The sequence below is a fragment of the Orycteropus afer genome, unplaced genomic scaffold (genome assembly GCF_000298275.1).
Source record: "Orycteropus afer afer isolate SDZICR_OR568_19922 unplaced genomic scaffold, OryAfe1.0 scaffold00165, whole genome shotgun sequence".
NCBI classification, from domain to species: Eukaryota; Metazoa; Chordata; class Mammalia; order Tubulidentata; family Orycteropodidae; genus Orycteropus; species Orycteropus afer.
In genome coordinates this window covers 2,014,118-2,040,854 of record NW_006921752.1, presented here as the reverse complement: position 1 = coordinate 2,040,854, position 26,737 = coordinate 2,014,118, and the positions used below count along the sequence as shown (strand labels likewise).

Genomic DNA, 26,737 nt, shown 5'->3' with positions numbered 1-26,737 from the left:
GAGACAAAGTATATGTGAACTGCTGTATGGAAAGTGAATTTGCTCTGTAAATCTTCTCCCAAATCTCAATTCAAAAAAAAAAAAAAAAATTATGCCAAGCCAAAATAACTATGCAACCTCAAATTCTCTCAACCTCTTCAACGCTGAGGAAGACAGTATACTGTATTTTTTCACATATAACATATAAATAACATGCACATGTATATACTGTTCATGGCATGTATGTAACATGTATTGCATGCATAGAAAACTAATACATGAGGGAGTTGGTGTGATTTGCAAAAACTTGTATTATTTGCATAAAATATGGTATATAAAAATTAATCTATATAAATAACAACCAAAACCCAAAACCAAACTCACTGTCATCAAATCGATTCCAACTCCGAGCAACTCCCACTGGGTTTCCAAGGCGATAAATCTTTATGGAAGCAAATTGCCTCATCTTCCTTCCAAAGAGCAGCTGGTGGGTTTGAATCACCAACCTTCTAGTTAGCAGTCAAATGCCTTAGGCACTGCACCACCAGAGCCCCTTATAAATAAGGGCAGAGTCCGCCACTTCTACTTTTGCCAGCAGTACTTTAGCATATTAGGGCACTGATATTCTAACATGTACAAATAACCAATATGACTTAGCTTATGAACCAGTTTAACTCTTACTGAAGACTTGTAAGCAGCGAATTCTTTAATAACCTCATAAACACTTGATAACCTACAAGTAATCATTTTGCAAACTAATCTAAAAAGTTTTCTAAGGAGGGATACAATGACTGCACAAAACCTGCATTGCATTTCCTGTAATGAGCAATTATTTCTCAGAAATGCTTAGGAAATAGTCCCACTCTGTGGGAAATCAGCCTCAAAGAGTTAGACAAGTCTTATATAGGTTACAAACTAATACTTAATAACGCCTTTATTAGAGAGGCCATTTCCTGAAGCAATGCCCCATATTGGGGATGCCTTAAAAGGGATTATCAATGGTTAACTTTAGACACAACTCTCCAAGCACTTCCAGTAAGATGGAGGAATAGGCAGACAAGCTACAGAGACCCTCTTCAACAAAGAAAAGAGAAACCAATTGACAGAGATACAGAAGATAATCCTGGAGCCCTGGGCTTTGAAAGGAACTATACAGAAGCAGATTAGGCACCAACTAGTGGAAAAACCTCAACAAAAACAGTGAGTATGGAGACAGTCGGAGCAAATGAACTGTCAGGTACTCTGACAAGACCAATAGCCTGAATATTTCCAAGTGGTGTTGGGACCTAAGCACTGACCTAAAGATCAGCCCTGGTCACCAAGGGCTGTAGGGACAATTGCACTGGTGGCCTATGACTAGGAAGGGAAATAGCAAGGAGGGAGACAACTTGTGCTGCGGACTTTCGGCTGTCCAGAGGGTACAGCCATTTTGATTGTTAACTAGCAGTGCCCATTTGGATATTTAAAGGGACTGAGGGTATAACCATTTTGAATGTTTACAAGCAGCAGCCATTTTAGATATTTAAAGTGACCAAGGGCACAGCCATTTTGAATGTTTACAAGCGGTGACCATTTTGGATATTTAAAGTGCAGTCATTTTGCCAAAGATGGCAGGGACACATAGGAAGCTGACAACAGGAAAGGAGATGGGTGGTGAGTGTGTAAGTGCTGCCAACTAATGAATAGAGGAGCACAGCACAGTACCCTGCATACGTAGATAACACATGCAAAACAAAGAAAATGAAAATTGTGGGCAAGTCACTCCAACATACAATCACCAATTAAATATAAACACAAAAATGCCACAATGCCTCAGAGACAACAGAGCATCACAGTTCACACAACGAAGCAAGATAAAGCAGGAGAAACAAGGGACCAGGATACAGACCAAAACACATCCCTGAGGAAGATGCAGCATTGGAATTCCCTGATTAGGAATTCAATTGAATTATATTTAGGTACCTTCAATGAACTGAGAGAAAGATCAAGGAAAACACTGACAAAATTGAGGAAAACACAGAGAAAACCCTAGAACAGTTTCAAAAGACAATACAAGAACAAAATGACAAAAGAAAAATCAGAAATGATACAAAATCTACATACAGAAATCCAGAAGGTTAATACTAAATTTTCAGAAATAGATAACACACTGAACGGGGAAAGGAGAAGAACTAAATCAATGGAAGACAGAATTAGTGAGATTGAAGGCAAATACCTGAACACTTCTTTGGAAAGGGATAAATAAATAAAAAAAAAAGATCAAAACAAAACAAAGAAAGCCTAAGGTTCATGTGGGATACCATCAAAAGGAATAATCTACACGTAACCGGAATCCCAGAACAGGAAAAGACAAATATAACCACAGAAAAAATTGTCGAAGATTTGCTGGAAGAGAATTTTCCTGATATGATGAAAGATGAGAATATATTCATTCAAGAAGTCCAACAAATGCCAAACAGGATAGATACAGCTCTTCAATCAATGCCCAAGAAGGGAACTGGGATCAATCTACCTATACTGACCCCTGGAAAAAGCTTGTAACAAAGAACACTCATAATCATACTTTTACTGAGAACTTCCAATATATTTAATTTTAATTTTCAAAAGTTATACTATAAGCAACAATATCTAGTTCATTGCTCTAGATTAAACTTCTTCACTAATTACAGGATATCAATTTACTCCCCAGAAAACCTTTTTTAAAAAAAGTAATTTTAACTTCCAGTAAGACGGAGGAATAGGCAGACAAGTGACACAGACCTCCTTCAACAAAGAAAAGAAAAATAGATTGACAGAGAAACAGAAGTTAATCCTGGAGCTCTGAGCTTTGAAAGGAAATATACAGAAATGGATTAAGCACCAACTAGCCAAAAAACCTGAACAAAAACTGAGTACAGAGATGGTCGGAGCTGCGGACTGCCAGCTACTCTGATGGGACCAACATCCTGAATATTTCCAAGTGGTGTTGGGACCTGAGAATTTAAAGATCAGCCCTGGTCACCAACAACTGCAGGGATGACTGCACTAGTGGCCTATGACTAAAAACAAAGTGGGAGACAACCTGAGCTGTTGACTTTCCGCTGTCAAAATGGGTGCAGCCATTTTGATTGTTTACATGCAGCAGCCAATTTGGATATCCGCTGTCAAAATGGGTGCAGCCATTTTGATTGTTTACATGCAGCAGCCAATTTGGATATTTAAAGTGACTGAGGGTGCAGCCATTTTGAATTTTATAAGTGGCAGCCATTTTGGATATTTAAAGTGACCAAGGGTACAGCCATTTTGAATGTTTATAAGCAGCGGTCATTTTGGATATTTAAAGTGACCAAGGGTGCAGCCATTTTGAATCTTTGTAAGTGGCAACCAATTTAGATTTTAAAGTGACAGCATTCTCATTTGGATTCCAGGGACCTAAAAATAGGCTGTTTGCCAAGGTTGGCAGGGATATACCAGAGGCTGACAACAGGAAAGGAGACAGGTGGTGAGTGTATCAGTGCTCCCCACTAGCAAACAGAGGAGCATAGTACAGTACCCTACTTGTGTAGATAACACAGAAACAAAACAAAGAAAATGAAAATTGTGAGCAAGTCACTCTCAACACACAATCACCAATTAAATATAAACACAAAAACGCCACAATGCCTCAGAGACAACAGAGCAACACAGTCCACACAAAGAAGCAAGATAAAGCAGGAGAAACAAAGGACCAGGATACAGACCCAAAACACATCCCTGAGGAAGACGCAGCACTGGAACTCCCTGATAAGGAATTCAAAAGAATTACATTTAGATATCTTCAATGAATTGAGAGACAGATCAAGGAAAACACAAAGAAAATCCTAGAACAATTTCAAAAGACAATACAAGAACAAAATGACAAAATAAATGAAAAATTAGAAATGATACAAAATCTATACACAGAAATTCAGAAGATTAATACTAAATTTTCAGAAATAGATAAGACATTGAATGGGCAAAGGAGCAGAACTGAATCGACGAAAGACAGAATTAGTGAGATTGAAGGCAAATACCCGAACACTTCTTTGGAAAGGGATCAATCAGAAAAAAGATCAAAACAAAATGAAGAAACTCTAAGGTTCATGTGGGATACCATCAAAACGAATAACCTACGTGTAATAGGAATTCCAGAACAGGAAGAGGCAAATAAAACCACAGAGAAAACTGTTGAAGAATTGTTGGAAAAGAATTTTCCTGATATGATGAAAGATGAAAATATATCCATTCAGGAAGTCCAACGAACCCCAAACAGGATAGACCCCAAAAGAAAATCACCCAGACATATCATCATCAAACTCACCAAAACCAAAGACAAATAAAGAATCATAAGAGCAGAACAGGGAAAACAAAAAGTTACTTACAAGGGGCAACCAATTAGACCAAGCTCAGATTTCTCAAGAGAAACCATGCAGACAAGAAGACAATGGGATGGTATATATAAAACACTGAAAGAGAAAAATTTCCAGCCAAGAATTATGGACCCAGCAAAAATTATCCCTAAAATATGATGGTGAAATTAGGACATTTCCAAATAAGCAGAAATTAAAGGAATTTGTTAAAACCAGACCAACCTTACAAGAGATGGTAACAGGTGCCCTTTGGACAGGGAAGCAACAACAGCCAACAACAACTGACCATTAACACACATGATGATATAACCCAGAAACCAACCCAGCTATGGAAGTATCCAAGTAAATAAGCCTACAAGATTGTAAACAGGGAACCAGAGATATAAACTGACAAATGAGGACAACTACAAACCAAAAAGAAGGAAAAAACTGTGTCATTCAGAAATTCTAGATGGTAGAAAAGTCAAGGCAACTGTAAGATAGAACACACTGTTCTAAACTTGGGAAGAAAAACATAAATCACAGGGTAACCTCAAAGAAAAATGATAAACCTTCACATCAAAAAAGAAGACCAGCATAAATAGCCAGCAAATACTAAAACAACAGCAATGAAGGAAGTGATAACACAATTCATAAACAAAACAAGCTCAGCAAAGAAAATTATATGGAGCAAAGAAATTGACACCACGAAAAAGCACATAACAAAAATGACAGCAACAAACTCATATTTGCCAATAATTACGTATCTGGCAAGGAACTTATCTCTAAGGTTTACAGCGGAAGAGTAGATAACCAAACAATGGTAATACACATAATAGAATGCTATGCAACACTAGAGAATAATGTAGAGTCTACAAAACACCCCATAATATGGATGAACTTGGAGGACATTATGCTGAGTGACATAGGTCAATCACAGAAGGACAAATATAGTATTAGTTCATTGTTGTGGAGGGTCAAGAAAAGGTTTATATATGGAGGGAAACTTTCTTTGTTGGTTGCCAGAGGTAGGAGGGGAGGGAAAAAAATGCATTGACTCATGTCACTTTAGTTTTGTGTATTTCACTGTAGGTAAATTATATTTCATAAAATGCATTTAAAAAAAAAAGTCATTTTACCACTTTAGAGTTTGGGGCATTTCATTTTGCTTTATTGCTCATTTGATTTTTATACTTAACTACTCTCCCCACAGAAGCTACACGAATAATAAAATGAACCAGTATCTTTAATTGTACAGAAATTATCAATCCTAGATCAACATCTATATATGTTTGATGTACTATAAAAATTCCTTGCTATTGCCTCAACCTCAAGCTAACTGGCTATTTAAAATCAATACCTTTCCAAATGAAACACACTTGCTAAATTTAAATTGCTCATGTCCAAAACTACTTGAGAAAGGAAAACTAAACAAAAAAACTTTTGTGCCCAAAAGAGGCTCAGAGCAATTACAACATGTAACAAAACAAATGCAATGCACTGCCGTGGAATTGGATCCGACTCATAGAGACCCCTCCTTGGGTTTCCGAGGCAGTTATCACTACAGAAGCAGATTGCCCAACCTTCCTTCTGAGAAGTGGCTGGTGGGTTTGAACCGCCAGTCTTCTGGTTAGCAGTGCCTTAGGCACCACTGCAATGTGTTTATCACTAACATCTTCCTAAAAGCTTTAGTTTAGGAGAGAGAGCAGGCAGGTATACAGTAGATTTTGAGAGTCCACTCTGCTCACCCCACCCTCTTTGGAAGTCAAGGATGGAAAGTTGAAAGGAGAAGAGGGTGAGGATGCTCTTTTTAAATGCCTGGAAAAGCATCTGGGTTGGGAGATGCCAAAGATTATGAAGCTCCCTTCAAGCCTCTGGCCTTGATCCAGGTAATGTTTTTTCCTTCCCCGCAGCTGTCTGCTGCAAGAGCTTTCCAGCAATGAAAGAGAGGAAGAGTGGTAGGGGAGAGGGAGGAGCAGCTTCCAAGGCATTTCTCTCTAACTAAGAGGGTAAAAAGGGCCAACAATCCCAGGCTGACATTTATAGAGGGCCTAGCATTTCCAAGAAGCACTCTGGGAGGATTACTGAAGGGTTAGCAATCTGGTCTAAAAGGGGCAGCAGGGCAGACTGATGAAAGCCCCTCTAAATTTGATCATTGTGACACTGTGGACGCAGAGACATCAGGCGAGAGCTGGCAAAGACATAGAAGCACAGGTCTAGCCAGTCAGAGTGCCTTTGGGAACAAAAAACATTAAAAAACTGGCCTGAAGCTTGAAAGACAACCGTCAGGGGAACGGCATTTCTAATCATGGGACAAAAATAAAAGCCCTTGGAAAGCCCTCTCCTGCCCTTTCTGCCCTGCCCCTACCAATAGGAGAAAAAGTTATTCTGTCCACGGCAAGGATCTGGACCTGCAAAAATTCATTATCTTGCCAGGTTTTCACCCCCAATCACTTCTGTGTCACCCAATCCCTTCTGCCTGGCCTTTCTCTTCAGTTTTAATATCAGAAGTTTCACACGCCTGCCAGAGCTGCTGGACTCGGCAGAAGGGCCCATATAGCTGTCAGCAAACTGATAAGAACTTTAAAATGACTCCACGGGGCCTCTTTATAAAGAAGAACCAAAGAAGGCCATAAAGGAGGAGGGCAGGGGCCACAGAAACCAGCGCTCACACTGTTTTAATGTGGCACTAAAATGAGCTGCAGATTTATGGGAGTGTTTTAGCCCCTGGCCCAAATCATCTGGGGCTGAAGTTCATCTCTGCCCTCCAGCAGGATTTCAAGTATGGGACAGCGCTACTAGAAAGGAATGGGGGAAGGAGGTAGAGGCAGCAGAAACAGAATAACAGGGAGGAAGCAGAGAATACTATGAAAACTGTATGATGCTATACCAGAATTCATTCTCCTCTCCGTAGGCTGTGAACAATAGCTATTTCTAAGATTTCTGACCAAACCAAAACCAATCCCATTGGTGTCAAGTTGATTACGACTCACAGCGAATCTACAGGCTACAGCAGACCTGCTCCATACGGTTTCCAAGGCTATATATCTTTAAGAAAGTAGACTGCTATATCCTTCTCCCTTGGAACAGCTGATAGTTTCGAACCGCCAACCTTGCAGTCAGCCACCAAACACTTAACCACACTGCAACCAGGGTTCTTGATTTCTGACCAGTCTTAAATTCACTTCAATTGTTCACCACTCAAATGTCAATTCTGATTGGAACTTTTGCTTTAAGTTTCTTTTATTTTCTAGTTTTAAAAAATGAATAAAATCATTATTTGGCAGAGGGCAAATTAGAAGAGGAAGAAAGAAAAAGCCTCAGTATAAACTTTGTTATCCATTGGGAAAGACATAATAATACTTAATCCAAATATGCCCCTGAGTTTTGTTCTGTTTTTTTTTTTTTTTTTTTAAAAAAAAAAAAAAAAAAAGGTAGCTAGAGAATCACTGATATTTATCTTCCTACCAGCCATTCTGGTCCTGACAGAAAGGCAAAATGAACCTCATTCCCTGCCAAGATGTAGAAAGTACACCTGTATCCCCAGGAATAAACTGTTTCAAGTTCCCAAGCCCAGAAGCAAATGCATAATACATCCAGGTTGGTAACTCACTGCAGTTCCTTAAGACTGCGTAACATGAGGAAGCTTCTTCCGATATTCAAATGCAGACCCTGGAGAAGCTCTCTCAAAGGAGCAGGCTGTCCAAGGTCTAGACACGTCAAGTAATTTACCCTATTTAAGCAATACAACTACTCCACGGTATTGTATTATCAACCACAGTTTTTAGACGAGAAAAATGGAAGCCTGAAAAAGTTAAGTAAAAGTTGCCCATGGAGTCACAAAGCTGGTACGGAGAGAGCAGAGCTGGAGTTAAAATTCGGGTTTCTCCAACTCGAAAGCCCACACTCCATCCATTAATAACATTTTCACACTTTCTGGACTTAGAACCACAGTAAGAAACACACAGATAACATTTTATACTATAACTCACTATGCACAGGCACATATAACTGCAACAAAGGTTTCCCAAAATATCCTTACTATGTGTAATGTTCCCTAGTATTTTCCTTTCCATTATATTTCATTTAAAAAAAAAAATTAACATGCTAGCCACTGAATTGACTTCATGATCCACCAATGAATCATAATCCTCAATTTGGAAAATACTGCACTACGTGACAACAACAACAACAAAAAAAAAATCACCAGACTGGGAGTTCCATTTAGGCTCAACTCCGGTCCTAGCAATTGCATCTCAAGATCACTTGAGCTCTAGAGCATACACTTGGCATTAGCAAATGGGAGGGATGGGTTGAATAATTTCCAAGGTTCCTTCCAGCTCTTGAAAGTTCTCTGCTACTTTCAAGTTCCCCCAGTCTGCTCCATCTTACCTACTGAGTCCTTTTCCTCACAAAAGCAAACAGCCCCGCAGAGGTCAGGACACTCTGGCTCATCTTCTCTTCCTTTGCAAGATTCCTCAGTCATGAAACTTCCTTTCAGCTCCTGAACCACACTGATCTGGTTCATTCCTGGCTCCCCACAGCACAGCTAGCTACCCAGCACATCTGGCCTTTCAATGAGTATATTATTAAAAGTACTCCTTCCAGCAACCTGGAGGCCTATCTTAAAGACAGGATCTGTTGTTGTTGTTGTGTGCCATCAAGTCGGACTCGACTCATAACAACCCCTCCTTGGGTTTCCAAGGCAGTATCACTACGGAAGTAGATGATAGTAGGTTTTCCTTCCGAGGAGTGGTTGGTGGGTTTGAATCGCCAGCCTTCTGGTTAGCAGTCAAGTGCTTTAGGCACTATGCTACCAGAGCTCCTAAGACAGGATCTAGCCACCTTCAAACAAACAAACAAAAAAAACCCAAACTCACTGCTATCAAGTCGTTTCCAACTAACAGCAACCCCTATTGGGTTTCCAAGGTCGTAAATCTTTACAGAAGTAGATCACCCCAACTCCCTCCCACAGAGCAGCTGGTGGGTTTGAACCACTGACCTTCTGGTTAGCTGCCAAATGCCTTGTCCACTATGCCACCAGAGCGCCTTTCTAGCTACCTTATTCTTCTTTATTTCCCTCACTATGTCTCCACGATAACTAGGAATAAAGCTTGATATCTATTTACTTTATTAGTTTGCATTATAAAATTAGGGACCACAGCTCTCTCCTAAGGAGCCCTGGTGTTACAATGGTTTAGCACTTGATAGCTAACTGAAAGGCTGGTGCTTTGAATCCACCTAGCGGCTTTGCGGAAGAAAGACCTGGTGATCTGCTCCTGTAAATATTACAGCCTAGAAAACCCTATGGGGAAATTATATTGTCCACATGAGGTCACTATGAGTTGAAATCAACTCAACAGCACCCAACAACAATACTTCTCTCCTAAATTTAGAGGATGCTTAAGTGGGCTATTATAGAAAAAGTAAAAAATAATAATAATAATAATAATAATAATTAAAACTACTATCACAGTAAGTATGGAGCTCTGGTAGTACTGCGGTTAAGGCATTGGGCTGTGAAAGGTCAGAGGTATTAAGTTCCATATATTGCTCAGTTATGTTTATCCAAGACCAAGTATGTCAGTGGCTCTGCAGATGATAGGCCTGGCACACTGCTTACATAAAGATTACAGCCAAGAAGACCCTACGGAGAAGTTCCACTCTGTACTATATGGGGTAGCCATGACTTGGAACTGACTCAATGGCCATGTTGTTGTTGTTATTGTTGTTTGCCGTCGAGTCGGCCCCGACTCATAGTGACCCCTCATAGCAATAGGTTATGTTTGCCCAGGACAAGGTATGCCAAAGCTGCCAGGGAAAAGTCACTTTCTGTCCTCTCCATCTGGACAGTACAGACTTAAATCTCAGAAGCTATACAAAACAGCTGCAAATCAGTCCAAACCTTAAAGACAGGGAAATTTATTTATAGGCCCTAGTGTACTATAAATTTGAGACAGTTCTATTAAAATGTTTTCCTTGGCTTCCCATCAGATACTTGGTAAAAGTCTTTTTCCAACAAGGTTCCAAATGCTAAATATTAAAAAAAAGAAAAGTTAAACACTTAAAAAAGCTCTTCCGTAAGAGTTCCAATTAAATGAGTCCTCCTTATTTCATCCTGCTTCACGCAGCAGGCATTGACCAATCTCCTTTACAATATGGATTTATACACAGAGGAAAACTCAAACATACAGGGTACAGCGCTACTCAAAAAAAAAGTCATGAAATTTAAAATAACCCAGAGTGATAACACCCATCACCAAGGCTTTCTCATTGGCCTAGTCCTGCGTTACAGTGGAACCATGGCTGTCTGTTTCACAGGAAGGACTCCAAGCACCAGGTCAATCTGTCTTGTTGAAGGATAAGTGATTCAGTTGAGACTGAAGAAGGGGGTGGGGGTGGGGGGAGAGGTCATAGAGAAGAAGGCAAGGAATATTGGAATATTTGACATTTTTAAAAAGCCCTGAGACTCCAGATTACATATATATAAATGTTTGTAGCTCCTGATTGTTAAAGTTAACCACCTGGGGTATCTCTGTTGAGAGTGGCAGGAAGCAATCTTGTGGGAAGTTCTCTTTCTCTCGGGTATATAGAATTCTGATGTTGGGATTGGTTAGATTAGCCACTCTGCCAGGCTCAAAAGGAGCCCTCCTAGTGGCAGGAGAAGTCTCTCGGACTGCTGGCTGAGAAAGACATGCTGCTGAGAGAAACACGCTCAAGAGAGACACATAGCTGAGAGAGATGCGAGAGACAAACACTGCTGGGAGAGACACGCACTGCTGGGAGAGACACACACACTATGGAGAGCACAATGTGCAACTGAGACTGCTGGCTGCTGAGTGAGATGGCGCTGCAAGAGACTGACTGCATTTCTGAACTTGAGTTGTAGTCTGGTGCTTCCCTAATAAACCCCATAATCCATGAGTTCTGTGTGGCCACTGCAGCTAATTATCGAACCCAGTAGAGAGGTGGTGGGTGCTGCGGAAGGAAGGGTTGGTGTCAGGGCTGGAGGGAGGCAGCATGTCTTCCTCTTGTGGGGTTAGAGGAGGTCAGAAGATGGGGCCTCCCTGTCCCTTTGGTGTGTAGGGGGGATGGTTTGTATAGAATGACAAACATTGCAATATGGATCCTGGAAATTAGAAGTGAAATCTTTTCCACATTCTCATAATATAATTCTAGACATATGTCCAGTCCTAAACGTCTCAAGTAACCACTTTGTCAAGAAGACCATCCAACAAGCAGTTAAGCTGGAATTTTTGTGGATGTTCATCTGATTTTTTGCCTCAGTCCAGGTCACACAGCTAGCTCTGTGGTTTGAACAAAGTTGGGGGTGGCACAATAGAGGGTGCCCCTGTCTGTGCCTCACATATTGTGTGGTCTTGGAAGGATTACTTTACCTCTCCTTATCCTCAGTTTCCTCATATATATATAAAAAATTCCAATTACTCTTCTAACTGCCTATCTCACTACTCTGCTGAAAGAGCCTGCTTTGTAAACTGGTGGTATGTGTGTTGGGGGTAAAACCATGAGGGAGAAATGGACACGGACTGCCCTATAACTGTCAGTGAACATAACCAGGAAACCACCAGCACAGGAAGCTCTCAGATAATCCGTCCATCTTTCTTGGTTGCTGAGGCTTCTAGAGATCTGAGGGTTTTTTTTTGTTGTTGTTTTTAAATACCTTTAAGTGAATCACAAAAGCACTTTTTAAAAAATACAAACTTAAACATTTTAGACAGAAAACTTTATAAAATGTATCACGTAAGATTCTAAAACTTAAAAATATACATGCAAAACAGGAGCTTCACCGGCATGGGAATTACTATGTTTCCTCAATTTTAAGATGCCCCATCAGTAACAGCTTTGGGAGGAGAAATGGAAATGATGTTCAATCTTCAAATTGATGATAATTATGATATACGAAAATAGGAAAACAACAAACAAGTATTCCTTTGAATTGAGGAAATAACAGCATTGTATTCTGCCATCAAACAGTGATGTACCAGGATACAGGGGGGCCTGCAAAACAGTCTACCCTCATAGCCAATGTGCTGAGACTACTAATATTTTAGAGTCCCTTCAGCTCTGGTGGCGTAGTGCCTAAGGCATTTGACTGCCAACCAAAAGGTTGGTGGTTCAAACCCACCAGCTGCTCTTTGGAAGGAAGATGGCACAATAGGCTTCCATAAAGATTTATCGCCTTGGAAACCCAATGGGGGTCGCTATGCGTCAGAATCGACTTGATGGTAATGGGTTTGGTTTTTAAAAATAGCTTTCCCATCTTCTCCATTCATGCCAAATTAGCAGATGGCCCATCTCAGAGACCCCCATTTGTAGCACCCCTTTTCCCCTTCAAATCTGTGACTTCTAAAGTACAATGGAAACAAGATAAAGCAATGTGTCAAAATTATGTGTAAACAAGACACAGTGAGAGCCCCTTGCAGCAGCTTTCCTGTGAAGAACGCTCATGAACTTCAGCATGCGCACACACATTGTGCTGTTCTGTGGGCTCTTCTAACCTCTTCACCACAGTGATGCCTGACTGTGGTCCTGTCAGCAATGGCCCCAGACGCCTGGGCTTTTCATTCTTACACAGAGTGTTTGTGTCTTTTTCCCAATCAGCCCATACATTTTCAAGTACTCTTCAGCAGCACACATCTTTGGTATGCTTAGTAGGAAAGCAGGAAGGCAAATTGAGATGGGGTGGGTGGTATAAAAGACTGAAAGAAACTGGTATTTTCACTTATCCCCGGCATGAAAGCCCAGAGAGAAAAGAAGATGCTGAATGTTTCTGCTACCTTAAAGGCTCCCAGTCAATTGAGTACAAAGAAGAGTTCAAAGGCAAGGCAGGCTCCTGACTTCCACCTCCTAGTGTGGCTGAGGTTAGAGGTCACTGTTGGTGGAGTCACTGACCAATAAAAGAATGTTTGGGAACTCTACTCAACAGATAAACTGGAGATCCATTTACACCTCCCTCCTTATCCACACAAACATTTCTAACTGGATTGTCTAGTGTCTATCCAGCTTTCCTAGGTCCAGTGTTGCTTTCTTGGATTCAAGGCATAGGAGTGTTCCACTTGACTACACTAAAACATTCAGTTGCACAATTCTTCCCATGGAAGATAGTCAGCTGATGGGATTTCCCAAATGCCACCTCCTCATTAAATCCATCCCCCACAACAAATGCCCATACTTTCTTTTTTTTGTGTGTGATATTTTAAAACTGTACAATTTTTTTTTTTATTGTGATTTGGGTGAAGATTTACAGAGCAAATACACTTTCCATACAGCAGTTCACATATATTTTGTCTCATGTCATTGACCACAGTTTACCACAATGCAATAGCTCCCCTCCCACTTCCTCCCCATAGTTACCTCTTCCCAGTGTTCATCCCTTCATACTCTCCTGCCCCCGGAGCTGTCTCCCTGTGCATAAGCAGCCCTTCCTTTTCCCATGATTGTTCTCTCCAGGGCGTGTGTCTACTTGAGGTAAATGTCTAACTCACATGCCTGTACTTTGTTTGGCTGGAAACCATAGGTGTGGGATCAACTTCAGACCTGAAGGGCAGCTAGGGGCAATGCCCATACTTTCTCCCTTTGTTTTCAGACCCCAATGCACTGTGGAAAACTGGCACTACTTTCTCACCTTTCTTTGTGCTTATACCCATATATTTTCAGGAAGACTGTTACCCCTTTAAGGGTGGGGATCACAGATTTCTTATTATCCCCCATGACCTCCCCACCCCACACACAAAATCACTTAATTAGGGCTTCAATAAATTCATTAATTTTGCCCACAGGACAATAAAATACACATTGATAAGATGTTATAACTATTATCCTCTACTAATTTAAGGAATTTTCTTTAAGGAATTTTTTTTTTTTTTAGCTTATCCACAAAAAAGGCTATGATACACCCCTAGCTTGTCCAGTGTCATGCATGCCAGCAATGCCCACTAGTGGCCCTTGGGGGCAGATACCAGACACAGATGGTACTTTTCATCAAAAGTCATAACTACAGCTCCTCCCTCCTGTAGGCTCCCAATCTGTATTAAACTCTATGTCTATTTCACCATCATGTCTAAAGTTAAGAGGGGAATTTGATTTCTCTGTCAAGCAAATGTCTCTCTTCCTTGGTGCATCATAATTCCCAAGTCATGATAAAGCTATTAAACATGGAACTCCACTTTCACCATTTATACATCAATTAGGGAACCTCTAGGTGACAGAATGGTTAAGTGCTCAACCACTAGTCGAAAAGTTGGTAGTTCAAACCCACGCAGAGGTTGTCTGCAAAGAAGGCTTGATAATCTGCTTCCAAAAGGTCACAGCCTTGAAAAACTCTATGGAGCAGTTCTACTCTGCACACTTGGAGTCACCATGAGTGACAACTGGCTCCATAGCAACTAACAATACATGAGTCAGACTGTAGCCTTTGTGACCCTGAGCTATCAGCTACAAAATGATGCTGCAATACTTCCCTCAGGCACATTGCTGGGTCATTCAGAACCCTTATCTCTATCCCATTTGGAGACCCAAATCCTTGCTAAGCACAATTTCTTCCTCATCTGAAAACCTGGTCTCCAGAGAGCAGCTATGGTAGCAGCGTCAGTGTGAATGAAGCACTAAAGTGACTCAAGGCATTCAGGCTTTCTTGCAAAGATTTAGACATTCAGAAGGAAAATGAGTCACTTCAAAGTAGATGGAGACCTCTGCTGGCTATGACTGTCCATGCAGCTCCTTTAAGACGTCTGTTGGCTTCCACTGTGCATGCTGCTCCTTTAAGCCAGTTCAGAGCTGCTCAGGAAAAGGATCAGTCTCTCCATCCCTGGATTTCAGTTCATTTTCTCAAGTATCAACTAGGAGCATTAAGTGTAAACTACTAACACAGCCCAAGAGTTACTGAGCAGGTGACGTTTTTCCCAGAAGTTTATGCCTGTATTATAAAAAGATCTCAACCAATCTCCCTAAAGAGAACGCATTGAACTGTGAGAACTTTTCAGAATTGGCTAACTTATTTTTTCAGTTAGTCCTGCCAAGACCAGGCTACACCTGTGAAGGTAAACAGATGGCAAAACAACCAGCACATTTTGGAAAGGATCCTATCAAACAAAAGACTCTGACCTTAGAGATGAGACCTTCACTAGCAATGGAGCAGTGGTAGTCAACGGGGCAACTTGACCCCCATGAGACACTGGGCAATGGCAGATACGTTTTTAGTGATCACAACTTGAAGGGCGTTTGCTATTGGCATCTAGTATTTGAACCCAGGCATGCTTTACACCTAACTGGGAATTGCTTCAGCCAGATAATCAAGCTGAGATCTACATGAGATCAGTCTAGTCTAGAAATATGGGTTTGGAGGAAGGAAAGAGATCATTTTTGGAACATACGCAACTTGGAGAAAGGGGAGTAGGACTAAATGGGACATCAGGGTGGTGTGCTTTAGACAGTCAGAAAGGAGCACTAGGAAAGGCAGCAAGGTAGCATGTGAAAGCAGAAGAGAGACTTAAAAAGCAAGGCAGGAAAGACTGCCTTTATTTTGTAAGTTGGCATAATGTAGGGAGGGTGTCCATCACAAACCAAAACCAAACCTGTTGCCATCAAGTCAATGCTGACTCATAGCAATCCTACAGGACAGAGTAGAACTCTCCTATAGGGTTTCCAAGGCTGTATATCTCTATGGAAGCAGACTGTCACATCTTTCTCCCACAGAGCAGGTGGGTTCAAACCAACCTTTAAGTTAGCAGCCAATCACTTAACCACTGCACCACCAGGGTTCCTTATCCAACACCAGAGGAGGTAATTAGCTCTTGTGACTAGATGAATTCAAGGGGAGAAAGGATGACCACTTAATTATGAATGCCATCAAAGAGAACAACGTTCTTGCTAAGGACAAGGGTGTCGTAGAGTTTTTTAATAGCTAAATGGAACATTTCATAAATGAGAAAATGAGAACCCAGGGAGCTTTGGTGATCAGACAACTGATAGGGACAGAGCCAGAGCTCAATCCTAAGCCTTTTAACTCCAAGTCTGTGCCCCGTTGTAGCCAAATCATATAAAGTGCTGCCCTGTTTTAAATTTCCTTTACTCATTCCATCTCCAATCGCCAGCCAAGCTTGTCTCTGACCCAAGGTGCCCAACCATGGCCCTGGGAACAACAGCTGTGGCCTTAGCTGTTCTGCTCCTAAGCTACTCGATTCCCTTTCTCCAACTTGAAGGGGTTGGGATGGAGAAGGTAACTGGGCAGAATTTGCTCATTTTTACCTCCCCCATTTTTTTTTTTTTTTTGCCTGGTGGCATTTTTTTCTCCTAAGACATTTGACTGCTAACCAGAAGGCTGGAGGTTCAAACCCACCAGCCACTCCTCCAAAGGAAGGTTGGGCAATTTACTTCTGTAGTGATACTGTCTCAGAAACTCAAGGAGGGGTTGCTATGGGTCAGATCTGACTTGACAGCATTGAGTTTGGTTGGAGTTTATTTTTTTTTCTTACCATTTCTAGTCTAGAATCTAGTATAAGATGGTATCTGGTTTAACCCACAATTCTTTCTAGACTAGAAACTAGTATAATAAGATGGTCTCTGGTTTAACACACAATTCTACATTAGCTATTACTTAATGATATAGTTATTAATTGATTCCAATTATGTTAATATATCAAGATGTCATAAAATGTCACACCAAGAACACAAATGCCATGCCTCTTAAAGGAGCACTGTCTTCTACATGAGTTTTAAGAATTGCAGATTACAGCAAGAATCTAGAGCTCTCTGGACTGATTTTCTGATCTCAGAGGAAGTCAGAAGTTAACTAACAACTGTAAAGCCCAGAAACTTAAAACAAACATGCCTATACTACAAAAGCTGCCCAGAGGATAAAATCAACCTGCAATTTCAAGTTGGAATGCCAAAATGTTTTCATAGGTGAGGTTACTGAGGCCTAGGGTGAGTCGATACTCGCCCAAGGCACAGAGTTAGTAACTAGCAGAGTTGGAATTCAACCCAGGCAGGCTGAGCTCAGAACCTACAGACTTAATCATTGTGTGGCATGGCCACCTCTTTGGTTTAAGAGACTTAGTAGCATAACAAAGAGGGTGGACTGAACATATCCATAACTTTCACTCCCTTCTGAAACCCTAAAACGGTAATTAAGGAAGATTGTTTTTCTTTTTTTCATTATTTATCCTGTTGTTGAGAGTATGGACAGCAGCACACACACCAGTCCCACTGTCTCTCCATGTACAGCTCAGCGGCACTGACGACATTCTCCGCATTGGGCATCCATCTCACCCTCCTTTGCTGAGTTGTTCCTCCCGCATTAACATCGACTCACTGCCCCCTAAGGCTCCTATCGAATCTTTCCAGCTGCTGTTGTAGGTTGATGCCATATAGATAGTTCTTAAAAGAACATAAAGCTCAAAGCAGACATGCTTTGCTAGTTCAGCTAAACCACCATTTGGTTTTAGAAGACTTCAGGGGATATTTTTGGTTTAAGGTTTAAAGATTACCACAGGGCAATAGTTTCAGGGGTGCATCCAGCCTCCACGGCTCCAGAAAGTCTGGAGTCCAAGAGAATGTGAAGTTCTAGTCTCTATTTAAGGATGATCATTTTTTGATGAAAGTATGACCACCTTAAGATAAAAAGAGCAGGAAAAGAAATAGCAGCAACAAAACATGGAAGCTAAAAAGTAGCTAGTGAAACAGTCACTGATTAAAAGCCCAAGAGAGCTGTATCTTAACTCAGCAGAGAAAGATCTGAATTACACTTCAGAATCTCAAAAACTCAGCACCTTGGAGTATGGGTAAAGGTAGAGCTAAAAGCAGCACAACTCACTGAAAACATATTTAATAGCAGTTAGAAACCCAGTCCACTCCCCATGCCACACAGCCATGGGACTGTGTCAGAAGCCTCAGGTCCAAATACAGGTTCCCTGTCTAGGGGTGGGGGTGCCCAACTGAAAACAGAGGAGAATTACTACAACATTTGGAGGATTACTACAACATTTGGAGCCCTTCGGTGGAGCACAAGGTTAATGCCTTGGCTGCTAACCAAATGGTTGGAGCTTTGAGTATACCCAGAGACGCCATTCCAAACCCTACAGAGTTTTACTCTAACACATGGGATCACCATGAGTTGAGCTGGAGTCCACTGGATGGCAAATGGTTACTGGTTAATGACACATCTATACACTTAATGTCGAGATTCTTCCTCAATCTCCTTCTCCTGCACAGATTTTTTCTTTAAACTTTATTTATTTTGTTGAGAATACACACAGAACATACACCAATTCCAGTTTCTACGTGTACAATTTATGGACATTGATGACATTCTTCGAATTGAGCAGCCATTCTCTCCCTCATTTTCTGAGCTGTTCCTTCCTCGTGGACATAAACTCGCTGCCCTCTAAAATTCCCATCTAATTGTTCAAGTTGCTATCATCACTTTGATCCCAAACAGATAGTTTTAAAAATGAGCATAATGCTCAAGGCAGACCCTTTTACTAGCTAAGCTAACTTGGAAGACCTCAGGGGATATTTTTGGAATAGGGTTTGAAGATTATCTCAGGGTAATGGTTTCAAGGATTTATCCAGCTTCCATAGCTCCAAAGTCTAGAGTCCACGAGAATTTGATATCCTGTTTTGTATTTTCCCCCTTTTGATCAGGATGCTTCTACAGAATCTTTAATCACTATTCTGGTTACCTAGTACCGCTCTAACAGAAGATACAACAAATGGGATGGCTTTAACAAACAGGAGTTTATCCTCACAATTTGGAGGGTTTAAGTCTGAGTTCAAAGGGCCAGGCTCTAGGGGCTGGGTGAAAGCCCTTTAACCTTGGGCTTCAGCTCTGCCTCTTGCTCCTGGCCCACTGAAGCTGGAGGCATTTCTTCACTCAGATAGCTGCTGAGACTAACAAGCCCAAGGTTGACAAGTAAAAAGGCACAGTCCCAATATTACTAAACCACATGGCTGGCCCTTCATTCAAGTCCATTGAAAGTCCCAAGATTGGCAGAGCATGGCAGGCTGCTGAACAATGACTCAGCTACATGCAGGGTTCAAGCGTGCCATAAGCTAGAGACCGTTCTCCAAGGCTTCTCCTTATATGCAGGAAGCAGACCACATCCCTAGGCAGCTATTCAGCTGCTCACAATAGATTTCACCATGGAGCTGATCACCAGTCTCATCATGGGAATACTACACCCAGCTGCCCAGCCATTCAACCAGGCCCAGCCAAGTTGACACACAAACTGAACTACCACAATCACCAACCAGTTCTGGTCTGATGACAAAGGAAGGTCCTGTTTATGGAGGCAATGAGCCGTACATTCCATACCCTCCTCCTATTCCTTACTCGCCTTCCTCTGCTGCTCTAGGTGAGGCAGCCTTGATAGCTACTTGCAAGCTTTTAAGACCCCAGTCACTACATAACGAACTGTTGTTGTTGTTATGTGCTGTCAAGATGGCCCCAACTCATAGTGACCCCTCCTTGGGTTGCCGAGGCAGTATCACTATGGAAGTAGATTGTCCAACGCTCCTTCTCAGGAGTGCTGGTGGCTTTGAACCACCAGCCTTCTGTTTAGCAGTCAAGTGCCTTAGGCACTATGCTACCAGAGCTCCCACACAACAAACTAGGAGGTGGGAAAAAAGCACCAAATAAAGTATTAGACCAATTAACTGAGATATCCCACGAAAACAGGACCCTAAACCTCCAGACCAAGGAATCAAATCCGATGAGGTGTTTGGTTCTATATAAGCAGTTTCAGCAGCTACTCTTACTTTTGGTCATATTAGGAGCTCTGGTGGCACAGTGCCTAAGGCATTTAACTACTAACCAGAAGGCCGGCAGTTCACCCACCAGCCACTCCTCAGAAGGAAGACTGGGCAATCTACTTTCGTAGTGATATAGCCTCGGAAACCCAAGGAGGGGTCGCTATAAGTGAGATCCGACTCGATGGCAGTGTGTTGCATTATTTTTGTTTGTTGCAAATATATTTATCATACAATCCAATCCAACTTTTTACAGGTGTATCCTGCATAGATAATTTTGATAGATAAAAAAACTTTTTAGAAAAATTTATTTAAAAAGAAATAGAAAAAAGCCCAATTTCTCCCAGTAGAGTGCGTAAGAGAATCAGAGAGCTTCAGAAAGCAGAAGGGAGATGTGGAAATGAAGAGAGGAAAGTGGTGCATGTTTAAGGGGAATGAAGGGGCCCCCTATGACGACGAGCATCTAAATGGATATCGAGGCCAGCTTGTCCAGCAGTGTTGCACAGAAGAATCACCCTGAAACCTTTAGCTTCCATGCCTGTCTTAGTCTCTACAGCTGTCACCTGCTGTGATTACAAACCTTTCAAAGACACCGCTAGGGTATGACCCTAAAATCACAGTTGTTGTTGTTGTTGTTGTTGTGTGCCATCAAGTCGCACCCGACTCATAGAGACCCCTCCTTGGGTTTCCGAGGCAGTATCACTACGGAAGTAGATTGCCCCATCTTCCTTCCGAGGAGTGGCTGGTGGGTTTGAACCGCCAGCCTTCTGGTTAGCAGTCAAGTGCCTTAGCCGCTATGCTACCAGAGCTCCTAAAATCACAGTAGGCCTATCTAAGGAGAGTTATCTCTGATAGGTATCACTTCAACTCATATTTTTACCATGGAAAATAAACACATAGCTGAAAAACAGACTCATCTAAATGACTTTTCTAGCTTTTAAGTCTTCGTTGACATGGTAGAGGAGATAAAGTCCATTCACCCAGTCAGGTCCCATCCCTCTGTAGCAAAGTGGTCCAGACCTCCATTTCGGCACCACCCCATACCACCTCCCCATCAGGGCTGCTTAGACTTGGTTGGTCTCTTACCTGTCTCTGCATTTCTTCAATCTGTCTTTGGGGAAGGCTCTGCAAAATACTGTACATGTCAGACATCTTCTCTTCAGGCACAACCACAGATGCTCTGCAGACAACAGCAAAACAATTCCTAACTGTACAGCCCTTCACACAGAGCACCTCGGCATACGTTGTTTAATTCTCACAAGAGAAAGAATAACCAGACCTCCTTCAGCCCCACATCTCCTTCCTCTCCCTTTCCCACAGCCAAACTCTTCAAAGGAGCTTTCTATACTCCCCAGCTACATATTCTCACTTGGGCCTCTCCACACCATTCATCGTTCACCCATCCTCCACACCATCTGAGCACTCTAGCCACAACAGTGTCTTTCTGTCACTTGAATATCCCACACTCTGCCCCACCACAGGGCCTTTGCACATGAATTCCATCTGCCTGGTATACTCTTCGTCACTCTTCACTGCCCCCTTTGTATTGATGATTACTCTTCTCCTTTGGTTATCGACTCAAATCCATTCATTGCTCAGTATACATTTATGGAGCACCTATTATGTGTTGGGTCCTGGTAATAATAACAGTCAGCAAATCAGACAAGGAAGGTGAAGGAGTGAATAAGTCCTAAGAACACCTGGGGGAAGAGCATTCCAAGCAGAAGGACTAAGAAGTGAAAGGCTCTGAGGAAACACATGTCAGGCATGTCCCAGGTATAGCAAGGAGGCCAGTATGGGAGCAGCAGAGGAAACAAGATGGAGAATAACAGAAGATAAAGGGAAATGGGGAAAGAAGGGTCACAACAGGTCATACAGGGGCCTTGGAGGCCACTGTAAGAACTTGGGCTTTTATTCTAAGATAGGAAGTTTTTAAGAGGGTTTTGGGCAAAGCAGTTATATGATTATGTTCTAATAGGATCATTTTGCCTGAAGTGTTGAACAGGCTACGGAAATGCAGGACTTTAAACCAGATCAAAATAGTTCAGTCATGTTCAACGAAATTAAATCGGAATAGACATGAATTTTTTAAATTTGGGTGATCTAAAATGGAAAATTATAAGTCAAAGCCCTGGAATAGGATACTTGGAAGAGGTATAATGAGCTCTTTCAAGAGTCTGATGCATGACATTGGATTATTGCCAGGACATTCAAAGTGGCAAGAAAGCTGCCATCTTTGAGCCAGGCACTTCTGTTTATGACTCAGCTGGTCAAGATATTTGGTTGCTATGCAACATGCACTCTGCCCTTGTTTTCTAAGAGGGAGATTAAGTTGCTACCAGGGCTTCAACCTGCAATTTTTCCCATTCAATAAGCATTCCAATTCACCTACTGGAAAAGTTTGGGTCTGTTATAGTTCATTGGCCATAACCAAACAGGTTCCAAGCAGGGTTTCAAACCAGTTCATTCCAGTTCAAGTCCCTGCTAGGAATCTGCATTTCCACCCCAGATACAATGACTCAGAAGCTGCATTTTAACAAGATGCCCAGGTAATTCTTATGTGTACATAAGATCTTGTTAAAATGCAGAGTTAGATCAGTGTATCTGGGGTAGAAATGCACACTCTCAGGCAATAGAGCAGGGAGAACAGCTGGAGACCATTGAGAAATCCAGGCAAGAGAGGCTGCCTAGGAAAGAAGTGATGAAAGTGATGAGAGAAGTGACTGTGGTATAGCAACAATCTAAGGGTCAACAGCTATACCGACTGCAGGATTTGCTAACAGAATAGATGTGCAGGTAAAAAGAGCAGGGACTTGATGACTTTTTCTTCATGACATTCAGCAGAGTTTGTAATTATATTTCTTTAATTTATTAAAATCTGAACCTCTCCCTACTTAGGAGCTCTGGTGGTATAGTACCTAAGGCATCTGACTGCTAACCAGAGGCTGGTGGTTCAAACCCACCAGCCACACCTCAGAAGGAAGGTTGGGTAGAGATACCACCTTGGAAACCCGAGGAGGGGTCACTATGAGTCAGATTTGACTCAAGTGCAGTGAGTTTTTTTGTTTTTTTCCCTACTTGGCTGGTCAATTAGGATGGAAACCATATCTGATCCACTCACCAGCTTATCCTGAGCACCTGGTATACTGTCTAGCACACAACACTTAGTAAATACTTGTTAAATAAATGCATGATTTCTACTATACAGATGGGAAAACTGAGCCCCGAAAGAGATTAAATGATTTGCCAAGACTACAAAGCTAGCTAGTGAGAGAGCTGATATCTGAACTCAGGCCTTCTGGCTCCAGATTCAGAGCTCTCTCCATCACATATCCATAGTTACAACTCCCCAAGCTGATCTAGATTCTTGTAGGACTATCCATCCAGACTCAGCTCGGAGTCCCTGCCTCTGTAAAGTCCTCTCACAATATAATAATAGTGCTTTGTCTTCCCCACTAGATTCTGACCTCAGGATCAGAGGCTGTGGACTTTTTAATATATGTGAGGGGAATGCATGAATGAATGAATGCTACTTACATTGCTCAAATACCTGTGGTAATCAGTCTCGGAGAGAAGTACCAAAAAAAGTTGGGAGAGGAGAAAGCCCTTAAGCATCTGAGGCAAGGACAAGTCTGAGAGGTACACAGAACAGGAACTAATTTTTAGTAATTTTAACCTCCAAAGTCTTTGAAAAACAAAACAGAAGAAAGGAACAACATTCCTTTAACTAGAGTATGGACAGCCATCACCAAACAGACTCTACCACTGGGCAGGTTTCTAAGCTTTCATCTATGTAAAGGCACTTAATCTCCAAAAAAAACTCACTGCTATTGAGTTGATTCTGACTCACAGAAACCCTTTTGGGTTTCTGAGGCAGTAAGTCTTTACAGAAGTAGATTGGCCAGGCTTCCTTCTGAGGAATGGCTGGTGGGTTTGAACCACTGACCTTCTGGTTACCAGTCACAAATGCCTTGGCTATGCCACCACAGCGCTTTACTTAATCTGCAGCTGTTAAATTATGCAAATTCACAGAGATACTAGAGCAGGGGCTCCCAGCTGTGGCTACAAATCAGTTAGGGAAGCTTTATAATTTTAAAATCCCTGGGGATCAAGTCCAGGAATTTTTTTCTTTTTTCTTCAAAGCTCTCATAGTTGAGAATCACTGGTTTTAGGCCAGGGGTCAACAAATTTTCTCCTGAAAAGGGCAAGATAATAAGTATTCTTGGTTTCACTCAACATACAATTTCTCTCACAACTACTCAATTCTGCCCTAGGGGAAAAAAAAAAAAAAACCCACAGCCACAGGCAATATGTAAATGAATGGGTATGGCTGTGTTTCAATAAAATTTTATTTACAAAAACAGGTAGCCTGCCAAACTTGGTCCTGGTTGTTGTTAGGTGCCCTCGAGTCGTCTCCAACTCATAGCGACCCTATGCACAGCAGAACGAAACACTGGCCGGTCCCATGCCAGCTCCATGATCCTTGCTATACTTGAGCCCATCACCGCTGCCACCATGTCAATCCATCTCACTGAGGGCCTTCCCCTCTTTCATCGACCCTCGACCTTACCAAGCATGACATCCTTCTCCAGTGAATGGTCCCTTCTGACAACACGACCAAAGTATATGACAAAGTCTGGCCATTCTCGCTCCAAGGAGCATTCCAGCTGCACTTCCTCCAGGACAGACCTGTTAGTTCTTTTAGCAGTCCACGGTGCTTCCAGCATTCTTTGCCAACACCACAGCTCAAAAGCATCAATTCTTCTTTGGTCTTCTCTATTCACTGCCCAGCTCTCACATGCATGTTGTTGTTGTTGTTATATGCCATCGAGTCGGCCCCGACTCATAGCGACCCCTCCTTGGGTTTCCGAGGCAGTATCACTACGGAAGTAGGATTGCCCAACCTTCCTTCATGCATGAGGCGACTGAAAATATCATGGCTTGTATCAGGCGCACTTTAGTCCTCAAGGAGACATCTTTGCTCCTCAGCACTTGAAAGAGGTTCTTTGCAACCAATTTGCCCAGTGCTATAAATCTTCTGATATCTTGACTGCTGCTTCCATTGGTGTCGATCACAGAACCAAACAATGTGAAGTCTTTGACAACTTTAATCTTTTCTCCATTTATCATGATGCTGCTTATAGGTGCAGCTGTGAGGATTTTTGTTTTCTTTATATTGAGATGTAATCCATACTGCAGACTGTACTCTTCAGTCTTAATCAGTAAGTGCTTCAAGTCATCTTCGTTTTCAGCAACCAAAGTTGTGTTGTCAATGTATCGCACGTTATTAATGATTCTCCCTCTAATCTTGATGCCACATTCTTCTTCACACAGTCCAGCTTCTCAAATTATTTGCTCCGCATATAGATTGAATAAGTATGGTGAAAGGATACAACCTTGACACACTCCCTTCTTGATTTTAAACCATGCAGTGTCCCCCTGTTGTGTTTGAATGACAACATCCTGGAATTCCCATTCTTCTCAATGTTATCCAAAATTTGTTATGATCCACACAGTCAAATGCCTTTGCATAGTCAATAAAATACAAGTAAACATCTTTCTGGTATTCTTTGCTGTCAGCCAACATCCATCTGACATCAGCAATGATATCCCTCATTCCACATCTTCTTCTGAATCCAGCTTGCATTTCTGGAAGTTCTCTGTCAATATACCACTGCAATCGATTTTGAATTATCCTCAGTAAGATTTTACTTGCATGCGATATTAATGATATTGTTCGATAATTTCCACTTCTGTGGGATCACCTTTCTTTGAAATGGGTATAAATATGGATCTCTTCCAGTCAGTTGGCCAGGTAACTTGGTCCTTAGTTAGCTAATATATTAACTTTCCTAATGGAAAATATAACAAAACAAGCAAAAAGTCTGATATAGAAGTTCTTAAACCTAGATATGCATTACAATTACCTGGGAGGGTGGGGGCTTTTTAATTCTAATGCATGCAGAATCATGGGCCTAAAGTTTGCTAGAAATACTCACCTTTTCCAATCAAGGACTTCAGAGAAAGGAAGAATATAGGAGTCTGCAATGATAACTGGGACACAGCCAGCTTGTAATACATCACTCAATACTGCCTGGCCCAGCCGAGCTCCACGAAGGACCACACAAAAAGTAGCTTCCTGCAGGAACAAGAGCAAAGGTAGGATATTACAAACCAGGTTTGCTGATCCACTTTCTTTTGATCCCTGGCAGGCCAAGAAGTTCCACAAAAGTTGAAGCCAATTTTTGATGCATGACCCACACATAGGCATAAGGTCAACCAAAACCCACACCGGTTGCCACTGAGTCAATTTTGACGCATGGTGATCCCATGTGTGTCATATTAAAACTACAGAGTTTTAATAGCTGACTTTTCAGAAGTAGATCACCAGACTTTTCTTCTGAGTGCCTCTAAGTGGACTTGAACACCCAACCTTCTGGTTAGCAGCTGAGCACATGAACCATTTGTACTAACCAAGGTACAAGGCAGCTAATCTAAATTTACCTCTTACAGCTCTGACCACATATGGGCTCTCTATTTCTCTCACACACAAGCAATGACATATCCAATGAAAATACTAAGGTACCTTGACACAAAGATGCCAAAAGATAACAGTCCACACTAGTAAAACTTGAAAAGTTGAA

General features: G+C 41.7%; 1 protein-coding gene across 1 annotated transcript in view; it reads right to left on the bottom strand.

The window, feature by feature from the left end:
- EXT2 (exostosin glycosyltransferase 2) overlaps positions 1-26,737 on the bottom strand; it is a 188,690-nt gene that overhangs the window by 137,164 nt on the left and 24,789 nt on the right. Inside the window, exons 5-6 of the mRNA XM_007946519.2 lie at positions 26,093-26,232; positions 21,180-21,273 (exon numbers count right to left, since the gene is read on the bottom strand). Coding sequence (XP_007944710.1) covers positions 21,180-21,273; positions 26,093-26,232 — 234 coding nt within the window. The remainder of the gene's footprint in view (positions 1-21,179; positions 21,274-26,092; positions 26,233-26,737) is intronic.